Source organism: Coregonus lavaretus, assembly GCF_964263955.1.
Source record: "Coregonus lavaretus genome assembly, chromosome: 10".
Classification (NCBI taxonomy): Eukaryota; Metazoa; Chordata; class Actinopteri; order Salmoniformes; family Salmonidae; genus Coregonus; species Coregonus lavaretus.
In genome coordinates, this window is record NC_139997.1 from 6,444,253 (window position 1) to 6,465,639 (window position 21,387).

Consider the following 21,387-nt stretch of genomic DNA (forward strand, 5'->3'; position numbering starts at 1 on the left):
CTAAAAGTCTGGGATGATGGGGGTTTGTAGAGACCCAAATATCCCAAATAAACTCTAAGACAAGATACTTGTGTAGATCTGAAAGGATTGAATAGGTGTAAGTAATATGAGGATTGGATAGGTGTAAGTAATATGAGGATTGGATAGGTGTAAGTAATATGAGGATTGGATAGGTGTAAGTAATATGAGGATTGGATAGGTGTAAGTAATATGAGGATTGGATAGGTGTAAGTAATATGAGGATTGGATAGGTGAAGGTAATATGAGGATTGGATAGGTGAAGGTAATATGAGGATTGGATAGGTGTAAGTTATGAGGATTGGATAGGTGTAAGTAATATGAGGATTGGATAGGTGTAAGTAATATGAGGATTGGATAGGTGTAAGTAATATGAGGATTGGATAGGTGTAAGTAATATGAGGATTGGATAGGTGAAGGTAATATGAGGATTGGATAGGTGAAGGTAATATGAGGATTGGATAGGTGTAAGTAATATGAGGATTGGATAGGTGTAAGTAATATGAGGATTGGATAGGTGAAGGTAATATGAGGATTGGATAGGTGTAAGTAATATGAGGATTGGATAGGTGTAAGTAATATGAGGATTGGATAGGTGTAAGTAATATGAGGATTGGATAGGTGTAAGTAATATGAGGATTGGATAGGTGTAAGTAATATGAGGATTGGATAGGTGTAAGTAATATGAGGATTGGATAGGTGAAGGTAATATGAGGATTGGATAGGTGTAAGTAATATGAGGATTGGATAGGTGTAAGTAATATGAGGATTGGATAGGTGAAGGTAATATGAGGATTGGATAGGTGTAAGTAATATGAGGATTGGATAGGTGTAAGTAATATGAGGATTGGATAGGTGTAAGTAATATGAGGATTGGATAGGTGAAGGTAATATGAGGATTGGATAGGTGTAAGTAATATGAGGATTGGATAGGTGTAAGTAATATGAGGATTGGATAGGTGTAAGTAATATGAGGACTGGATAGGTGTAAGTAATATGAGGATTGGATAGGTGTAAGTAATATGAGGATTGGATAGGTGTAAGTAATATGAGGATTGGATAGGTGTAAGTAATATGAGGATTGGATAGGTGTAAGTAATATGAGGATTGGATAGGTGTAAGTAATATGAGGATTGGATAGGTGTAAGTAATATGAGGATTGGATAGGTGTAAGTAATATGAGGATTGGATAGGTGTAAGTAATATGAGGATTGGATAGGTGTAAGTAATATGAGGATTGGATAGGTGTAAGTAATATGAGGATTGGATAGGTGTAAGTAATATGAGGATTGGATAGGTGTACGTAATATGAGGATTGGATAGGTGTACGTAATATGAGGATTGGATAGGTGTAAGTAATATGAGGATTGGATAGGTGTAAGTAATATGAGGATTGGATAGGTGAAGGTAATATGAGGATTGGATAGGTGAAGGTAATATGAGGATTGGATAGGTGAAGGTAATATGAGGATTGGATAGGTGTAAGTAATATGAGGATTGGATAGGTGTAAGTAATATGAGGATTGGATAGGTGTAAGTAATATGAGGATTGGATAGGTGTAAGTAATATGAGGATTGGATAGGTGAAGGTAATATGAGGATTGGATAGGTGAAGGTAATATGAGGATTGGATAGGTGTAAGTAATATGAGGATTGGATAGGTGAAGGTAATATGAGGATTGGATAGGTGTAAGTAATATGAGGATTGGATAGGTGTAAGTAATATGAGGATTGGATAGGTGTAAGTAATATGAGGATTGGATAGGTGTAAGTAATATGAGGATTGGATAGGTGTAAGTAATATGAGGATTGGATAGGTGAAGGTAATATGAGGATTGGATAGGTGTAAGTAATATGAGGATTGGATAGGTGTAAGTAATATGAGGATTGGATAGGTGTAAGTAATATGAGGATTGGATAGGTGTAAGTAATATCAGGATTGGATAGGTGTAAGTAATATGAGGATTGGATAGGTGTAAGTAATATGAGGATTGGATAGGTGTAAGTAATATGAGGATTGGATAGGTGAAGGTAATATGAGGATTGGATAGGTGAAGGTAATATGAGGATTGGATAGGTGTAAGTAATATGAGGATTGGATAGGTGTAAGTAATATGAGGATTGGATAGGTGTAAGTAATATGAGGATTGGATAGGTGTAAGTAATATGAGGATTGGATAGGTGTAAGTAATATGAGGATTGGATAGGTGTAAGTAATATGAGGATTGGATAGGTGAAGGTAATATGAGGATTGGATAGGTGTAAGTAATATGAGGATTGGATAGGTGTAAGTAATATGAGGATTGGATAGGTGAAGGTAATATGAGGATTGGATAGGTGTAAGTAATATGAGGATTGGATAGGTGTAAGTAATATGAGGATTGGATAGGTGAAGGTAATATGAGGATTGGATAGGTGTAAGTAATATGAGGATTGGATAGGTGTAAGTAATATGAGGATTGGATAGGTGTAAGTAATATGAGGATTGGATAGGTGTAAGTAATATGAGGATTGGATAGGTGTAAGTAATATGAGGATTGGATAGGTGTAAGTAATATGAGGATTGGATAGGTGTAAGTAATATGAGGATTGGATAGGTGTAAGTAATATGAGGATTGGATAGGTGTAAGTAATATGAGGATTGGATAGGTGTAAGTAATATGAGGATTGGATAGGTGTAAGTAATATGAGGATTGGATAGGTGTAAGTAATATGAGGATTGGATAGGTGTAAGTAATATGAGGATTGGATAGGTGTAAGTAATATGAGGATTGGATAGGTGTAAGTAATATGAGGATTGGATAGGTGTAAGTAAAATGAGGATTGGATAGGTGTAAGTAATATGAGGATTGGATAGGTGAAGGTAATATGAGGATTGGATAGGTGTAAGTAATATGAGGATTGGATAGGTGTAAGTAATATGAGGATTGGATAGGTGTAAGTAATATGAGGATTGGATAGGTGTAAGTAATATGAGGATTGGATAGGTGTAAGTAATATGAGGATTGGATAGGTGTAAGTAATATGAGGATTGGATAGGTGTACGTAATATGAGGATTGGATAGGTGTAAGTAATATGAGGATTGGATAGGTGTAAGTAATATGAGGATTGGATAGGTGTAAGTAATATGAGGATTGGATAGGTGAAGGTAATATGAGGATTGGATAGGTGAAGGTAATATGAGGATTGGATAGGTGAAGGTAATATGAGGATTGGATAGGTGTAAGTAATATGAGGATTGGATAGGTGTAAGTAATATGAGGATTGGATAGGTGTAAGTAATATGAGGATTGGATAGGTGTAAGTAATATGAGGATTGGATAGGTGAAGGTAATATGAGGATTGGATAGGTGAAGGTAATATGAGGATTGGATAGGTGTAAGTAATATGAGGATTGGATAGGTGAAGGTAATATGAGGATTGGATAGGTGTAAGTAATATGAGGATTGGATAGGTGTAAGTAATATGAGGATTGGATAGGTGTAAGTAATATGAGGATTGGATAGGTGTAAGTAATATGAGGATTGGATAGGTGTAAGTAATATGAGGATTGGATAGGTGAAGGTAATATGAGGATTGGATAGGTGTAAGTAATATGAGGATTGGATAGGTGTAAGTAATATGAGGATTGGATAGGTGTAAGTAATATGAGGATTGGATAGGTGTAAGTAATATCAGGATTGGATAGGTGTAAGTAATATGAGGATTGGATAGGTGTAAGTAATATGAGGATTGGATAGGTGTAAGTAATATGAGGATTGAATAGGTGAAGGTAATATGAGGATTGGATAGGTGTAAGTAATATGAGGATTGGATAGGTGTAAGTAATATGAGGATTGGATAGGTGTAAGTAATATGAGGATTGGATAGGTGAAGGTAATATGAGGATTGGATAGGTGTAAGTAATATGAGGATTGGATAGGTGTAAGTAATATGAGGATTGGATAGGTGTAAGTAATATGAGGATTGGATAGGTGTAAGTAATATGAGGATTGGATAGGTGTAAGTAATATGAGGATTGGATAGGTGAAGGTAATATGAGGATTGGATAGGTGTAAGTAATATGAGGATTGGATAGGTGAAGGTAATATGAGGATTGGATAGGTGTAAGTAATATGAGGATTGGATAGGTGTAAGTAATATGAGGATTGGATAGGTGTAAGTAATATGAGGATTGGATAGGTGTAAGTAATATGAGGATTGCATAGGTGTAAGTAATATGAGGATTGGATAGGTGTAAGTAATATGAGGATTGGATAGGTGTACGTAATATGAGGATTGGATAGGTGTAAGTAATATGAGGATTGGATAGGTGTAAGTAATATGAGGATTGGATAGGTGTAAGTAATATGAGGATTGGATAGGTGAAGGTAATATGAGGATTGGATAGGTGAAGGTAATATGAGGATTGGATAGGTGAAGGTAATATGAGGATTGGATAGGTGTAAGTAATATGAGGATTGGATAGGTGTAAGTAATATGAGGATTGGATAGGTGTAAGTAATATGAGGATTGGATAGGTGAAGGTAATATGAGGATTGGATAGGTGAAGGTAATATGAGGATTGGATAGGTGTAAGTAATATGAGGATTGGATAGGTGAAGGTAATATGAGGATTGGATAGGTGTAAGTAATATGAGGATTGGATAGGTGTAAGTAATATGAGGATTGGATAGGTGTAAGTAATATGAGGATTGGATAGGTGTAAGTAATATGAGGATTGGATAGGTGTAAGTAATATGAGGATTGGATAGGTGAAGGTAATATGAGGATTGGATAGGTGTAAGTAATATGAGGATTGGATAGGTGTAAGTAATATGAGGATTGGATAGGTGTAAGTAATATGAGGATTGGATAGGTGTAAGTAATATCAGGATTGGATAGGTGTAAGTAATATGAGGATTGGATAGGTGTAAGTAATATGAGGATTGGATAGGTGTAAGTAATATGAGGATTGGATAGGTGAAGGTAATATGAGGATTGGATAGGTGTAAGTAATATGAGGATTGGATAGGTGTAAGTAATATGAGGATTGGATAGGTGTAAGTAATATGAGGATTGGATAGGTGAAGGTAATATGAGGATTGGATAGGTGTAAGTAATATGAGGATTGGATAGGTGTAAGTAATATGAGGATTGGATAGGTGTAAGTAATATGAGGATTGGATAGGTGTAAGTAATATGAGGATTGGATAGGTGTAAGTAATATGAGGATTGGATAGGTGTAAGTAATATGAGGATTGGATAGGTGAAGGTAATATGAGGATTGGATAGGTGTAAGTAATATGAGGATTGGATAGGTGTAAGTAATATGAGGATTGGATAGGTGTAAGTAATATGAGGATTGGATAGGTGTAAGTAATATGAGGATTGGATAGGTGTAAGTAATATGAGGATTGGATAGGTGTAAGTAATATGAGGATTGGATAGGTGTAAGTAATATGAGGATTGGATAGGTGTAAGTAATATGAGGATTAGTATTATGAGGATTGGATAGGTGTAAGTAATATGAGGATTGGATAGGTGTAAGTAATATGAGGATTGGATAGGTGTAAGTAATATGAGGATTGGATAGGTGTAAGTAATATGAGGATTGGATAGGTGTAAGTAATATGAGGATTGGATAGATGTAAGTAATATGAGGATTGGATAGGTGAAGGTAATATGAGGATTGGATAGGTGTAAGTAATATGAGGATTGGATAGGTGTAAGTAATATGAGGATTGGATAGGTGTAAGTAATATGAGGATTGGATAGGTGTAAGTAATATGAGGATTGGATAGGTGTAAGTAATATGAGGATTGGATAGGTGTACGTAATATGAGGATTGGATAGGTGTAAGTAATATGAGGATTGGATAGGTGTAAGTAATATGAGGATTGGATAGGTGTAAGTAATATGAGGATTGGATAGGTGAAGGTAATATGAGGATTGGATAGGTGTAAGTAATATGAGGATTGGATAGGTGTAAGTAATATGAGGATTGGATAGGTGTAAGTAATATGAGGATTGGATAGGTGTAAGTAATATGAGGATTGGATAGGTGAAGGTAATATGAGGATTGGATAGGTGAAGGTAATATGAGGATTGGATAGGTGTAAGTAATATGAGGATTGGATAGGTGAAGTTAATATGAGGATTGGATAGGTGTAAGTAATATGAGGATTGGATAGGTGTAAGTAATATGAGGATTGGATAGGTGTAAGTAATATGAGGATTGGATAGGTGTAAGTAATATGAGGATTGGATAGGTGAAGGTAATATGAGGATTGGATAGGTGTAAGTAATATGAGGATTGGATAGGTGTAAGTAATATGAGGATTGGATAGGTGCAAGTAATATGAGGATTGGATAGGTGTAAGTAATATCAGGATTGGATAGGTGTAAGTAATATGAGGATTGGATAGGTGTAAGTAATATGAGGATTGGATAGGTGTAAGTAATATGAGGATTGGATAGGTGAAGGTAATATGAGGATTGGATAGGTGTAAGTAATATGATGATTGGATAGGTGTAAGTAATATGAGGATTGGATAGGTGAAGGTAATATGATGATTGGATAGGTGTAAGTAATATGAGGATTGGATAGGTGTAAGTAATATGAGGATTGGATAGGTGAAGGTAATATGAGGATTGGATAGGTGTAAGTAATATGAGGATTGGATAGGTGTAAGTAATATGAGGATTGGATAGGTGTAAGTAATATGAGGATTGGATAGGTGTAAGTAATATGAGGATTGGATAGGTGTAAGTAATATGAGGATTGGACAGGTGTAAGCATTAGCGATATGTATTGTGATTCTATACTGTGATTTTATTGCGATTCGATGTTCCAAACACATTGCTCACCATATGTCTGCTGCAGAGGGACAAGAGAGAGCCATGAGAAAACGAGCTCTGATCAGTCATGGAAATAAAAGTGCTGAAAACAAATTGACTCCCTATTTAATAAGAAGATGGAGAACAAGCTATGAAGGACAAATACTGGGATTTCGGTCCAGGTACAGCCAACTAGCGCAAAAATAATATTGCGATCTTGTCAAAACAATACAATATATTGTCAAAAATGATATCCTGATATGTAAATATCTATTTTTTCCCCCCATCACCAATAGCTACTAGCCCTGAGTGAAGCCAGCCTGTGACTGCCCCCAAATTAACATGGTAGCAGCAGATTACTGCCTAACTACTAGCCCTGAGTGAAGCCAGCCTGTGACTGCACCAAGTTAACATGGTAACAGCAGATTACTGCCTAGCTACTAGCTCTGAGTGAAGCCAGCCTGTGACTGCCCCAAGTTAACATGGTAACAGCAGATTACTGCCTAGCTACTAGCCCTGAGTGAAGCCAGCCTGTGACTGCCCCAAGTTAACATGGTAACAGCAGATTACTGCCTAGCTACTAGCCCTGAGTGAAGCCAGCCTGTGACTGCCCCAAGTTAACATGGTAACAGCAGATTACTGCCTAGCTACTAGCTCTGAGTGAAGCCAGCCTGTGACTGCCCCAAGTTAACATGGTAACAGCAGATTACTGCCTAGCTACTAGCCCTGAGTGAAGCCAGCCTGTGACTGCCCCAAATTAACATGGTAGCAGCAGATCACTACCTAGCTACTAGCCCTGAGTGAAGCCAGCCTGTAACTGCCACAAGTTAACATGGTAACAGCAGATTACTGCCTAGCTACTAGCCCTGAGTGAAGCCAGCCTGTGACTGCCCCAAGTTAACATGGTAACAGCAGATTACTGCCTAACTACTAGCCCTGAGTGAAGCCAGCCTGTGACTGCCCCAAGTTAACATGGTAACAGCAGATTACTGCCTAACTACTAGCCCTGAGTGAAGCCAGCCTGTGACTGCCCCAAGTTAACATGGTAACAGCAGATTACTGCCTAGCTACTAGCCCTGAGTGAAGCCAGCCTGTAACTGCCACAAGTTAACATGGTAACAGCAGATTACTGCCTAACTACTAGCCCTGAGTGAAGCCAGCCTGTGACTGCCCCAAGTTAACATGGTAGCAGCAGATTACTGCCTAGCTACTAGCCCTGAGTGAAGCCAGCCTGTGACTGCCCCAAGTTAACATGGTAGCAGCAGATTACTGCCTAGCTACTAGCCCTGAGTGAAGCCAGCCTGTGACTGCCCCAAGTTAACATGGTAACAGCAGATTACTGCCTAGCTACTAGCCCTGAGTGAAGCCAGCCTGTGACTGCCCCCAAATTAACATGGTAGCAGCAGATTACTACCTAGCTACTAGCCCTGAGTGAAGCCAGCCGGTGACTGCCCCAAATTAACATGGTAGCAGCAGATCACTCAGGGCTAGTAGCTAGGCAGTAAAGCCAGCACCCGTTAGTGATTGCCCCAAGGAGCCAGAGCCACTACATTGTCAGGGCTTTCAGAGGTGAATCACCATGACTCATGAATACCTCAACAGAAAAGACCACAAAGACACGTGAGTAAGACTACACCACCCAGTATAACTAAGACTTACAGGCCCACAGAGAACAGACACATAGGGCCAGTAACACACCTGACTGGCTGGCTGGCTGACTTCTGTGATCAGGGTTGTGTTCAGTTGGTACCAAAGAGAAGAAAATGATCAGTAAAGTGTGAGACTGGGGGACTTATCTGAACTTGTCCAATAACTAGGGCTGTGACGATACCAGTAATGTGATATTTTTTCCATGGCAAAAAATGAAAACATGAAGCACACCAAACTATTGGATCCTTTGAAAACCTGCTGGATGTAAAATATTGTGTGCTACAGCTTGGAAAATAAAGAAATGGGACTCTGGATGACAACATAATGATGTTTGTTTCCAACATTGGGGATGTTTATCTAAAGAAGTTATATCCGCTAAGTGTTGTTTCTTTGCCAAGATACTGAGTATCGTAATATTGGTATCGTCTTTGCCCAATAAGAAACACCCGTTGGGCATTTACCTTTTCAGTTGCAAAACGTTTTAGAACTAATTAACATGACCCAGGTCTCTGTGTCCATCCAGGAGCGCCACAGAGTTACAGCAGACTTTATCTCATGTTAATTCCTCCACCATAGGGACAACAGTAGCTGGTGCGCCATCATTAATAATTAACCTTAACGCCTACGCTGATAGCTATTTTTAAAGTGGTGAAACTAAAAGCCTATCTCTTAGAATCACTACCGCATTGCTTTAGGGTCAAGCTGTTTGACTGGCTTGATTGCCCAGCCACTCAATCAAGAGCCAAACATTCTTTGACAATTAATCATTTATAAGCAGGACTAAAGATTATTTGACAAAGGGTCATTTAATCATAAGCAGCACTGCACTCTGTGAACTGCCAGTGAGAACTTTCCATAGTTGACAATTATTTTTATTTTAGAAGATAGATAGAGCATGTTTCTTTCATAAAACAATGAACCTACTTAAAACTTGATTAAACTACTTGAATCTGGCCTTCATTTAGGACTACAACTCTGTTTATTATTATTGCTCTGACCAGTGGCTTACCACCATTGGGCATGCACAGTTTCTTTTTCCGTCAGTTCCAGGCCAGGGTAGCCCTCTTCTCCTCAGACCCTGTACTGGCCTTGTTGTTTACATTCCTACCGGGTTTATTTCCACTCCTAACAGGGGGCTAGTCTCGCTCACTCTCCAGTGATGTTGCTACTTAAAAAGCCTACGACAACAGGTTGCTCAAGAGGGGTTTTCTAACTCTTCCCCCTCCCCTCTCAACCTTCAGAGTTCACTAGGCAGAACAAACATGCTGCTAAAAACCAGCAGAGCATTCTAAAACCAAACAATGTGTGTGTGTGGGCACAACAATGTGTGTGTGTATGTGTGTGCACAGACGCACAGATATGCACACACACACACACCCACCCACCCACACACCCACCCCCCACCCACCCACACGTAGTACACGGACAACACACTCACCGGCAAATGATTGAGAGGCACATCGACCTGTCCCAGGAAATCATCTCTCGTCTGCAGAAGAAGAAAGAGTACAATAACTGTCAGTCAAAATGGAGATGAATACTCTGACAGCTCTGAAGATTGCCAAATAACTCCATTTCCAGCAGCAGGGCTTGAAGGCAAGGGAGAACCAACCACAGCAATGAGGGGAATTAAACTACATATTACTGTTGCTGCTACAGCTGTGTGAGCCCAGCAATAGAGTCAGGATGTTTCTTTATTTAGACAGGTTCTAACAGCAGTGGTGAGAAGCAGGTGCACTGAGAGGTGAGGTCAGAGCAGAGCTGATGTCACTGGGGTGGTAGGTCAGGTAGGTAGAGGTACTATCACTTTAGAGAGAGGGGGAAGAACCCATCACCCAGCGAGAGGAACAACAACCACCACCAGATGAGAGCGAGGGAGTGAGAAAGGAGGAGAGGAGAGGTAGCCAAAGGGTGTGCCAGTCAGATGATGTAGTGAGCCTCAAGGCATTCAAACCACCACCCTCATTAATGCCAAGAGGAAAAGGTCAGACGTCAAAGGTGAGCGTGACTGACTGGTCAGGTGAATGACAGGTACTGTAGTCACACCAGACCAGCCCAAGATTACCTGTCCGAGGTTGAAAAGCCCATTCTTGGAACGGTCAGAGGCCACCAGAGCCTGTGTAGTGGGATACAACTGGTTTAGACAAACAGAGAGGGAGAAGCAGGGAGCTAGTAGCTACAGCCAAAGGCTGAATGAGCAACTAGGAAGGAATTAGGTGTTTTTGTGGATTGGGGTTAAGAAACTGTTTATTGTTTGCCTTTACGGGATTCTGTAGGTGTATTCAGATAGCCCTAGCCAACTGAGACTTCTTTATGTAGAGGGTTATATACAGAATCTCAAAGGTGAGGAAATGGGGAAAAAATATCAACCGCAAAAAGGTTAAGGTTAAGCCACTGGAAAACCTGTATTTAAAAAGCAATGATAGAAACGTTGGCCATTCTTTAACATGATGCTGAGCCAGTTGACACACTGGACTTTCCACTGACATTTAGACAGACAGAACACAAGTACAGAACAGTATCTAGCTGGGCAGTAGACTAGTCTACCTCTCTGGTTTAAATAACTGCCGTTCTATGATGAAAGGTTACCAGTCACAGAGGGAGTCAAACCTGGGTTCAAATATTTTTTTTTTTGAACTTTTGAGCGTTTGCTCTAGCCTGCTTGGAGTGCCAGATGGGCGGGGCTTACAGTTTTGGGACTAGCCAGGCAAGCTCAATCAAGCACAGACAAAGCATTTAATTATTTTAAATAGTATTGAACCCAGTAGAGCAGACAGACGGGTCACACCTTAAGAAACAGAACTGAAATGGGAATCTAAAACATTGTACCTCTCAGTAACTAATTTATATTTTGGTTGATTTACTGCTTGCGTAAGGTACAGATTACAGGACGTGTCTTAAAACAGCAAATAGTATTTCAAAACCCTAAAAGGTTAATCCATACTTTTGGCAGATAGGCTAGATATTACGGACTACAGTAGAGGGCCAGTAAGTATGTCATCACCATGGATACCACTTCCTCTATTCACTCACTGGTCAGGTGTGGCAGCACTAATACAGGAACACCCACGAGAGCACAAGTAGTGCCTGAGATATTATCAAATGGACAGTTTCTGGATGGAACGTAAGGGTTTATTATCGATGCCTCTGCTTCCGCTTCACTCAAATCATTGTTCAGGTGTGACACTACATTTAAATTTTAGTCATTTAGCGGACGCTCTTATCCAGCGCGACTTACAGTTAGTGAATGCATACTTTTTTTTCTTCTCCTTCATACTGGCTACCCGTGGGAAACGAACCCACAACCCTGGCGTTGCAAACGCTATGCTCTACCAACTGAGCTACACAAGAAAATATTCAAGCAGTAACAAATATATATCTATACACAGTACCAGTCAAAAGTTTGGACAAACCTACTCATTCAAGGGTTTTTCTTAATTTTTTACATGGTAGAATAATAGTGAAGACATCAAAACTATGAAATAACACATATGGATTCATGTAGTAACCAAAACAGTGTTAAACAAATCAAAATAGATTTTATATTTGAGATTCTTCAAATAGCCACCACCCTTTGCCTTGACAGCTTTGCACACTCTTTGCATTCTCTCAACCAGCTTCACCTGGAATGCTTTTCCAATAGTCTTGAAGGAGTTCCCACATATACTGAGCACTTGCTGGCTGCTTTTCCTTCACTCCGCCGTCCGACCCATCCCAAACCATCTCAATTGGGTTGAGGTCAGGGGATTGTGGAGGCCAGGTCATCTGATGCAGCACTCCATCACTCTCCTTCTTGGTAAAATAGCCCTTACACAGCCTGGAGGTGTGTTGGGTCATTGTCCTGTTGAAAAACGGATGATAGTCCCACTAAGGCCAAACCAGATGAGATGGCGTATCGCTGCAGAATGCTGTGGTACCCATGCTGGTTAAGTGTGCCTTGAATTCTAAATAAATCACAGACAGTGTCACTAGCAAAGCACCCCATCACACCTCCTCCATGCTTTACGGTGGGAAATACACATGCGGAGATCATCCGTTCACTCACACCGCGTCTCACAAAGACACAGCGGTTGGAACCAAAAAACTCAAATTTGGACTCCAGACCAAAAGACAAATTTCCACCGGTCTAATGTCCATTCCTCGTGTTTCTTGGCCCAAGCAGGTCTCTTCTCTTACTGGTGTCCTTTAGTAGTAGTTTCTTTGCAGCAATTCGACCATGAAGGCATGATTCATGCAGTCTCCTCTGAACAGTTGATGTTGAGACGTGCCTGTTACTTGAACTCTGTGAAGCATTTATTTGGGCTGCAATTTCTGAGGCTGGTAACTCTAATGAACTTATCCTCTGCAGCAGAGGTAACTCTGGGTCTTCCATTCCTGTGGTGGTCCTCATGAGAGCCAGTTTCATCATAGCGCTTGATGGTTTTAGCAACTGCACTTGAAGAAACTTTCAAAGTTCTTGACATTTTCCGTATTGACTGACCTTCATGTCTTAAAGTAATGATTGACTGTCGTTTCTCTTTGCTTATTTTAGCTGTTCTTGCCATAATATGGACTTGGTCTTTTACCAAATAGGGCTATCTTCTATATACCCCCCCTACCTTGTCACAACACAACTGAGTGGCTGAAATGCAAGAGTGTGCAAAGCTGTCATCAAGGCAAAGGTATTTTCATTTGTTTAACACTTTTTTGGTTACTACATGATTCCATGTGTTATTTCATAGTTTTGATGTCTTCACTATTATTCTACAATGTAGAAAATAGTAAAAATAAAGAAAAATCTTTGAATGAGTAGCTGTGTCCCAACTTTTGACTGGTACTGTGTATATATATATACACACACAGCTCTGGAAAAAATTAAGAGACCACTGCACATTTTACTTAAATCAGCATCTCTACATGTATGACAGCCATTCCATTCCAGTGTCTGTTGAATTCCAACACAGGCACACCTCATTCTACTGAATTAGGTACTGATTAGGTGATCACCTGAACAAAATCTTATTTAACGAGGAAAAGTATAAAAAACCCTGCTGTGTTCATGACTATCCTCTTGCAATAGAACCTGCTGGATGGCAAAAACAGTGCTAATAGTACCTCAAAAGTAATATTAATTAAAAAAATAACTGTTGACCATGCCAAAAGAGTTGAAAATGAACGTTTTGAGTGAGGAAAAGAAGGGTTTAATTCTGGCTTTACTGGCAGAGTGATACAGTGAGTCAGGTTGCTTCCATCCTTAAAATTTCAAAGACGGCGGTTCATAAGAACAAGGTCAAGCAGCAGACATTGGGGACAACAAAGCTACAGACCGGCAGAGGGCGAAAACGACTCTACTGACCGGGATGACCGCCAACTCATTCGAATGTCACTCAACAACCGTAGGATGACATCAAGTGACCTACAAAATGAATGGCAAATGGCAACTGGGGTGAAGTGCACGGCGAGGACGGTTCGAAACAGGTTCCTAGGGGCAGGGCTGAAGTCGTGCAAAGCTAGAAAAAAGCCCTTCATCAAACAGAAGCTAAGAAGAGCCAGGCTGATGTTTGCAAAAGACCATAAGGATTGGACTGTAGAGGACTGGAGTAAGGTCATCTTCTCTGATGAGTCCAATTTTCAGCTTTGCCCAACACCTGGTCGTCTAGTGGTTAGACAGAGACCTGGAGAGGTCTACAAGCCACAGTGTCTCGCACCCACTGTGAAATTTGGTGGAGGATCGGTGATGATCTGGGGTGCTTCAGCAAGACTGGAATAGGGCAGATTTGTCTTTGTGAAGGACGCATGAGTCAAGCCATGTACAAGGTTGTCCTGGAAGAAAACTTGCTTCCTTTTGCTCTGACATTGTTCCCCAACTCTGAGGATTGGTTTTTCCAGCAGGACAATGCGCCATGCCACACAGCCAGGTCAATCAAGGTGTGGATGGAGGACCACCAGATCAAGACCCTGTCATGGCCAGCCCAATCTCCAGACCTGAACGCCATTGAAAACTTCTGGAATGTGATCAAGAGGAAGATGGATGGTCACAAGCCATCAAACAAAGCCGAGCTGCTTGAATTTTTGTACCAGGAGTGGCATAAAGTCACCCAACATCAATGTGAAAGACTGGTGGAGAGCTGTGATTGAGAATCAGGGTTATTCCACCAAATATTGATTTCTGAACTCTTCCTAAGTTAAAACATTAGTATTGTGTTGTTTAAAAATGAACTTATTTTCTTTGCATTATTCGAGGTCTGACAACACTGCATCTTTTTTGTTATTTTGACCAGTTGTCATTTTCTGCAAATAAATGCTCTAAATGACAATATTTTTATTTGGAATTTGGGAGAAATGTTGTCAGTAGTTTATAGAATAAAACAAAAATGTTAATTTTACCCAAACACATACCTATAAATAGTAAAACCAGAGAAACTGATAATTTTGCAGTGGTCTCTTAATTTTTTCCAGAGCTGTACAGTGGGGAAAAAAAGTATTTAGTCAGCCACCAATTGTGCAAGTTCTCCCACTTAAAAAGATGAGAGAGGCCTGTAATTTTCATCATAGGTACACGTCAACTATGACAGACAAAATGAGAAAAAAAAATCCAGAAAATCACATTGTAGGATTTTTAATGAATTTATTTGCAAATTATGGTGGAAAATAAGTATTTGGTCACCTACAAACAAGCAAGATTTCTGGCTCTCACAGACCTGTAACTTCTTCTTTAAGAGGCTCCTCTGTCCTCCACTCGTTACCTGTATTAATGGCACCTGTTTGAACTTGTTATCAGTATAAAAGACACCTGTCCACAACCTCAAACAGTCACACTCCAAACTCCACTATGGCCAAGACCAAAGAGCTGTCAAAGGACACCAGAAACAAAATTGTAGACCTGCACCAGGCTGGGAAGACTGAATCTGCAATAGGTAAGCAGCTTGGTTTGAAGAAATCAACTGTGGGAGAAATTATTAGGAAATGGAAGACATACAAGACCACTGATAATCTCCCTCGATCTGGGGCTCCACGCAAGATCTCACCCCGTGGGGTCAAAATGATCACAGGAACGGTGAGCAAAAATCCCAGAACCACACGGGGGGACCTAGTGAATGACCTGCAGAGAGCTGGGACCAAAGTAACAAAGCCTACCATCAGTAACACACTACGCCGCCAGGGACTCAAATCCTGCAGTGAAAGACGTGTCCCCCTGCTTAAGCCAGTACATGTCCAGGCCGGTCTGAAGTTTGCTAGAGTGCATTTGGATGATCCAGAAGAGGATTGGGAGAATCTCATATGGTCAGATGAAACCAAAATATAACTTTTTGGTAAAAACTCAACTCGTCGTGTTTGGAGGACAAAGAATGCTGAGTTGCATCCAAAGAACACCATACCTACTGTGAAGCATGGGGGTGGAAACATCATGCTTTGGGTCTGTTTTTCTGCAAAGGGACCAGGACGACTGATCCGTGTAAAGGAAAGAATGAATGGGGCCATGTATTGTGAGATTTTGAGTGAAAACCTCCTTCCATCAGCAAGGGCATTGAAGATGAAACGTGGCTGGGTCTTTCAGCATGACAATGATCCCAAACACACCGCCCGGGCAACGAAGGAGTGGCTTCGTAAGAAGCATTTCAAGGTCCTGGAGTGGCCTAGCCAGTCTCCAGATCTCAACCCCATAGAAAATCTTTGGAGGGAGTTGAAAGTCCGTGTTGCCCAGCGACAGCCCCAAAACATCACTGCTCTAGAGGAGATCTGCATGGAGGAATGGGCCAAAATACCAGCAACAGTGTATGAAAACCTTGTGAAGACTTACAGAAAACATTTGACCTGTGTCATTGCCAACAAAGGGTATATAACAAAGTATTGAGAAACTTTTGTTATTGACCAAATACTTATTTTCCACCATAATTTGCAAATAAATTCATTAAAAATCCTACAATGTGATTTTGTGGATTTCTTTTTCTCATTTTGTCTGTCATAGTTGACGTGTACCTATGATGAAAATTACAGGCCTCTCTCATATTTTTAAGTGGGAGAACTTGCACAATTGGTGGCTGACTAAATACTTTTTTCCCCCCACTGTATATATATATATTAGTTGTTACTGCTCGTATGTTTTCCTGTGTAGTGTCACACCTGAACAGTGATTTGAGTGAAGCGGAAGCAGAGGCATCGATAATAAACCCTTACGTTCCATCCAGAAACTGTCCATTTGATAATATCTCAGGCACTACTTGTGCTCTCGTGGGTGTTCCTGTATTAGTGCTGCCACACCTGACCAGTGAGTGAATAGAGGAAGTGGTATCCATGGTGATGACATACTTACTGGCCCTCTACTGTAGTCCGTAATATCTAGCCTATGTGCCAAAAGTATGGATTAACCTTTTAGGGTTTTGAAATACTATTTGCTGTTTTAAGACACGTCCTGTAATCTGTACCTTACGCAAGCAGTAAATCAACCAAAACATACATGAGATTGTTTAACCCGTTGAAAAAAAACTGATTTTTCAACTTCTAAATGAGTTACTGATAGGTACAATGTTATTCCCAGTTCAGTTCTGTTTCTTAAGGTCCCTTTTCCTCACACCAGTTCCAAGAACAACAGAGACATAGGAGAGATGTGTAGTGATCCGTCTGTGTGCTCTGAGACCTGGGTTCAATACTATTTTAAATAATTTAAAATGTCTGTGCTTGATTGAGCTTGCCTGGCTTAATGGAACACTGGAATAGTCCCAAAACTGTAAGCCCCGCCCATCTGGCACTCCAAGCAGGCTAGAGCAAACGCTCAAAAGTTTTAAAAATAATATTTGAACACAGGTTTGACTCCCTCTGTGACTGGTAACCTTTCATCATAGAACAGCAGTTATTTAAACCAGAGAGGGAGACTAGTCTACTGCCCAGCTAGATACTGTTCTGTACTTGTGTTCTGTCTGGCTAAATGTCAGTGGAAAGTCCAGTGTGTCGACTGGCTCAGCATCATGTTGAAAAAGGGCCAACGTTTCTATCATTGCTTTTTAAGTACAGGATTTTGGTTGCTACATGACTCCATATGTGTTATTTCATAGTTTTGATGTCTTCACTATTATTCTACAATGTAGAAAATAGTAACAAAATAAAGAGAAACCCTTGAATGAGTAGGTGTGTCCACACTTTTGACTGATAGTGCATATTTGCGCCAATCTCAGTGAACTAATCCATTGCGGAGGCCTAGACTAAAAGCCAATTTATGCTTAATCCGAAAATGTGGTCAGAGGCTCCATATGGAGGGTGTGACGCAATTGTGGAGCCTCCAGAGGCATGTAGAGGCCAAATCGAGCTCTTTACCGCATCGCCATGAGCCTCCAAAATGTTGTAACAATGTGGAGGGCTCTGTATAGCTCCTCATTGACATGATTGGTTGACGGTAGGTAGGGTTGGTACATCCTGTATAAACACAAACTCACTTCCTTGACAACAGCTCTGCACTGCTCTGCGAGAAGTATGAATGCCCTGACTTCTGCTGAGGCCATATCACCCTAAATGCTGCATGGCCAACACAGACAACGGATGGACCATGCGCCCAGATGCACAATGCACTGCTCTCTCCAGAATGCGCCCTCTCCCGCCAATTTGTGCACATTCATTGTTTCATAACTTCATTGTGTTAATTGTTTGCATTTGATTGTTAGTGTATATCAATTCCCCATTACATATATCACCAGTAGTACATTTACCTTTAATTCCTAATCTACAATGTTGATTACTTTGGTTACGCTACTTTATTTTAATGCATTCAATATTATTATTCCAGTCTACCCGTTCTCATTGTCTGAGTGGACACATTGTTTGCAGAGTGCACAACATATGCTACACTTGTGAGAAACACGTTTTTGATTCTTTCATTCCATTTATGAGTTTTGTCAATTTAGTCATTGTCTTTTGTTTGGAGCGCTCCTGTCAATGTTGAGTAAGGATGCGCACACATAGAAGTAGGCCTATAGGCTACCTGGCCTGTGCGCAAATCTAGGCATATAAATGTGCCCATTTGGGGATCTGATAGTATTTCTGATTGGCTTAACGCACCACCACTAATGAGCTGTGGAGCTTCTCAAAGTAATGTTTTCTTCACCTCAACAGCAAGCAAACAAAGTCTGTTTTTACATCCATTGAGAATGACAACAGTTCCTCAATGTATTTGAAAGATATTTCCAGCTCTCTCCCTTTCGATAACCACTCAGCGTGAAAGGGAAAAATGTCATGCTCCAGTGGAAACGTCATAAAATAGGTCTACCTGATTACTTCTTCTCAGTGCTTGACTTGGACTGAAACAGGTTCCGGTACTCATTTTGGGTGCTGGTACTGTTTATATTTAGGTGCAGGAGCTCCACAATACTTTTGAGCTAGTATTCTATAAGAGAACCAGGAGCTCAAGCAGTAGAACATTTGAGGTGCTGGTACTCAGCTGTAGCGTGTATGTTAAGTGTCCTATATGTGAGAGCAAGGTAACTTTATACTGTAGCAATGGCAATATAAATTACTTTTTAGGTTTGTATCATTTTCATTTATATTTGGTTCTAATTTTGATTTACCACATGACAATGATTTTGAGATATGAAGACGTTATTTTAAAGTAAACTAAACTGTTTCACAAAAATTTGCATATGAAAACCATAACTGGCACGCAGATCGGTAAAAAACGGTAAGATAAATTGGCATTCAACATGAGAAAGGTTGGCGACTCCTCGTGTAGCCTACGGCAACTTCAGGAGAATAATGTCAGAAAGCCAGCGGGAGGAGAATAGTTAACCAGAAGAAAAAAACCTGACCTATCTAGATCTCTGGCGTCCTCTTGAGGCATTTGTCTTATTTCATTAGTAAGCTTAAAGCATCAGACAAGCTCAATGCATATAGCTGATTTTATTAAAACACATAGGGTGTGTCTATATAGGGAAAAATACACGTTAAAAAATGTTGATCAATCGATTGGTTGAAAGAACATAAGGCTTTCGGTCGACCAGTATTTTTTTTGGCCGAGACAGCCCTAAAAGGGACAGTCTGTGGTGTGGATGCTGGACAGTAAATAAGGGTTTGTTTTTTATGCCTGGGTAGAGGATTAGGCTCCCATGGTCCTGCCCGCATAATGTGCCTTTTATGACATAGCTGACAAGGCTGATATGGCCAGGCTGGCCGTTGGGTAAGATATCTGCAGTCAACAGGGGTCACAGCTGAGCCTGCAGCTGCCTCCATGTGCCATCTTACACTGGGAGGAGGAGGAGGGAGGGGGAGAAAGAGTTAGCATATTACTCCTCATTGGGAGGAGAGAGAGGGTCCAGGGAAGATTAGAAACACTGAGGCACCCACACCTTGACAGAGAGAGAGAGAGAGAGAGAGAGAGAGAGAGAGAGAGAGAGAGAGAGAGAGAGAGAGAGAGAGAGAGAGAGAGAGAGAGAGAGAGAGAGAGAGAGAGAGAGAGAGAGAGAGAGAGAGAGAGAGAGAGAGAGAGAGAGAGAGAGAGAATTAACTGCAGGGAGAGAATAAGGGTAGACAATCAGGGATCAAACAGCAGGCCCTCGACCCCTAGCTATTTTTTCAGCTGAGAGACAGGAGAAATATTGGCCTATACAATAAAGCCTAACCTATACACTCGAAAAGCCCCTGAGTGGGGCTAGGTTGAGTTACAATAATATGCCATTTAAAATGCCATGCAAGCCCCACCGAGGTGCCTGAAAAAGCTCCCACAACAATTCCTTCCCCAGCCCCCAGCACAGCACATGCATGTTGACTAAAATAACGTTGGAGACCCCCAAGCTAATACAGCCTCCAGGCAGCCAGCCAGTCGGTCAAAGCTCCGTGAATGGCAACTGCACTGGCTCTGTACTGGTCTGGGTTAAGGCTGTGGCTAGGGCATTGGCCTAACTATAGAAATATAATTACTTCCTGGTATGCGTACACTAAATATGTCTGCCGGTCCACCCATCCCAGAACATTAACTTGAATGGGGATACCCGTTCTTGTTACTCTATTTCTATGGGCAAATCTGTCCGTCTCCAGCCTGGCACGTGCACTGTGCTTTTCTAAGGCCGGGGGCACTAGTCTACTAGGCAGGAAACCATAGGGCACCTGGGGAAGCCTGGCTGTCATTAAAGTCTATAAAGGGGGTTCCCCCTCCTATGGGTAGCAAGGTAATACCATACATCCGGATGTTAAGTGTCCTATATGTGAGAGCAGGGTAACTTTATACTGTTGCGGGTATGTTAAGTGTCCTATATGTGAGAGCAGGGTAACTTTATACTGTAGCGGGTATGTTAAGTGTCCTATATGTGAGAGCAGGGTAACTTTATACTGTAGCGGGTATGTTAAGTGTCCTATATGTGAGAGCAGGGTAACTTTATACTGTAGCGGGTATGTTAAGTGTCCTATATGTGAGAGCAGGGTAACTTTATACTGTAGCGGGTATGTTTAGTGTCCTATATGTGAGAGCAGGGTAACTTTATACTGTAGCGGGTATGTTAAGTGTCCTATATGTGAGAGCAGGGTAACTTTATACTGTAGCGGGTATGTTAAGTGTCCTATATGTGAGAGCAGGGTAACTTTATACTGTAGCGGGTATGTTAAGTGTCCTATATGTGAGAGCAGGGTAACTTTATACTGTAGCGGGTATGTTAAGTGTCCTATATGTGAGAGCAGGGTAACTTTATACTGTAGCGGGTATGTTAAGTGGCTAAAATTGTGCTATAGTTATTTGTTTGTTTCCATATTTGGTCTAAAAATATAACGATTCTGAAGAGATGCGGTATAGGGAAGAGTGTTCAAACAGTTAACGGGTGGCATTCCTCTGACTTCAGTGGCTGCTAAAGTCAGGCGAGATCAGTCATAGAGACACTAGAAATCACACTGAAATGATAAGCCCAGTCAAATCAAGAGGTGCTGGCTTAGTATGTGATGTACCAACT

At 40.8% G+C, this 21,387-nt stretch overlaps 1 protein-coding gene across 5 annotated transcripts in view; it reads right to left on the bottom strand.

The window, feature by feature from the left end:
- Positions 1-21,387, bottom strand: part of nedd4l (NEDD4 like E3 ubiquitin protein ligase) — a 111,499-nt gene that overhangs the window by 57,995 nt on the left and 32,117 nt on the right. For 3 of the 5 annotated variants that reach the window (XM_084170923.1, XM_084170925.1, XM_084170922.1), the window contains exons 6-7: positions 10,554-10,604; positions 9,927-9,977 (exon numbers count right to left, since the gene is read on the bottom strand). In XM_084170923.1, the coding sequence (XP_084027049.1) occupies positions 9,927-9,977; positions 10,554-10,604 (102 nt within the window). The remainder of the gene's footprint in view (positions 1-9,926; positions 9,978-10,553; positions 10,605-21,387) is intronic. The other 2 variants (XM_084170926.1, XM_084170924.1) reach the window with 1 other exon arrangement.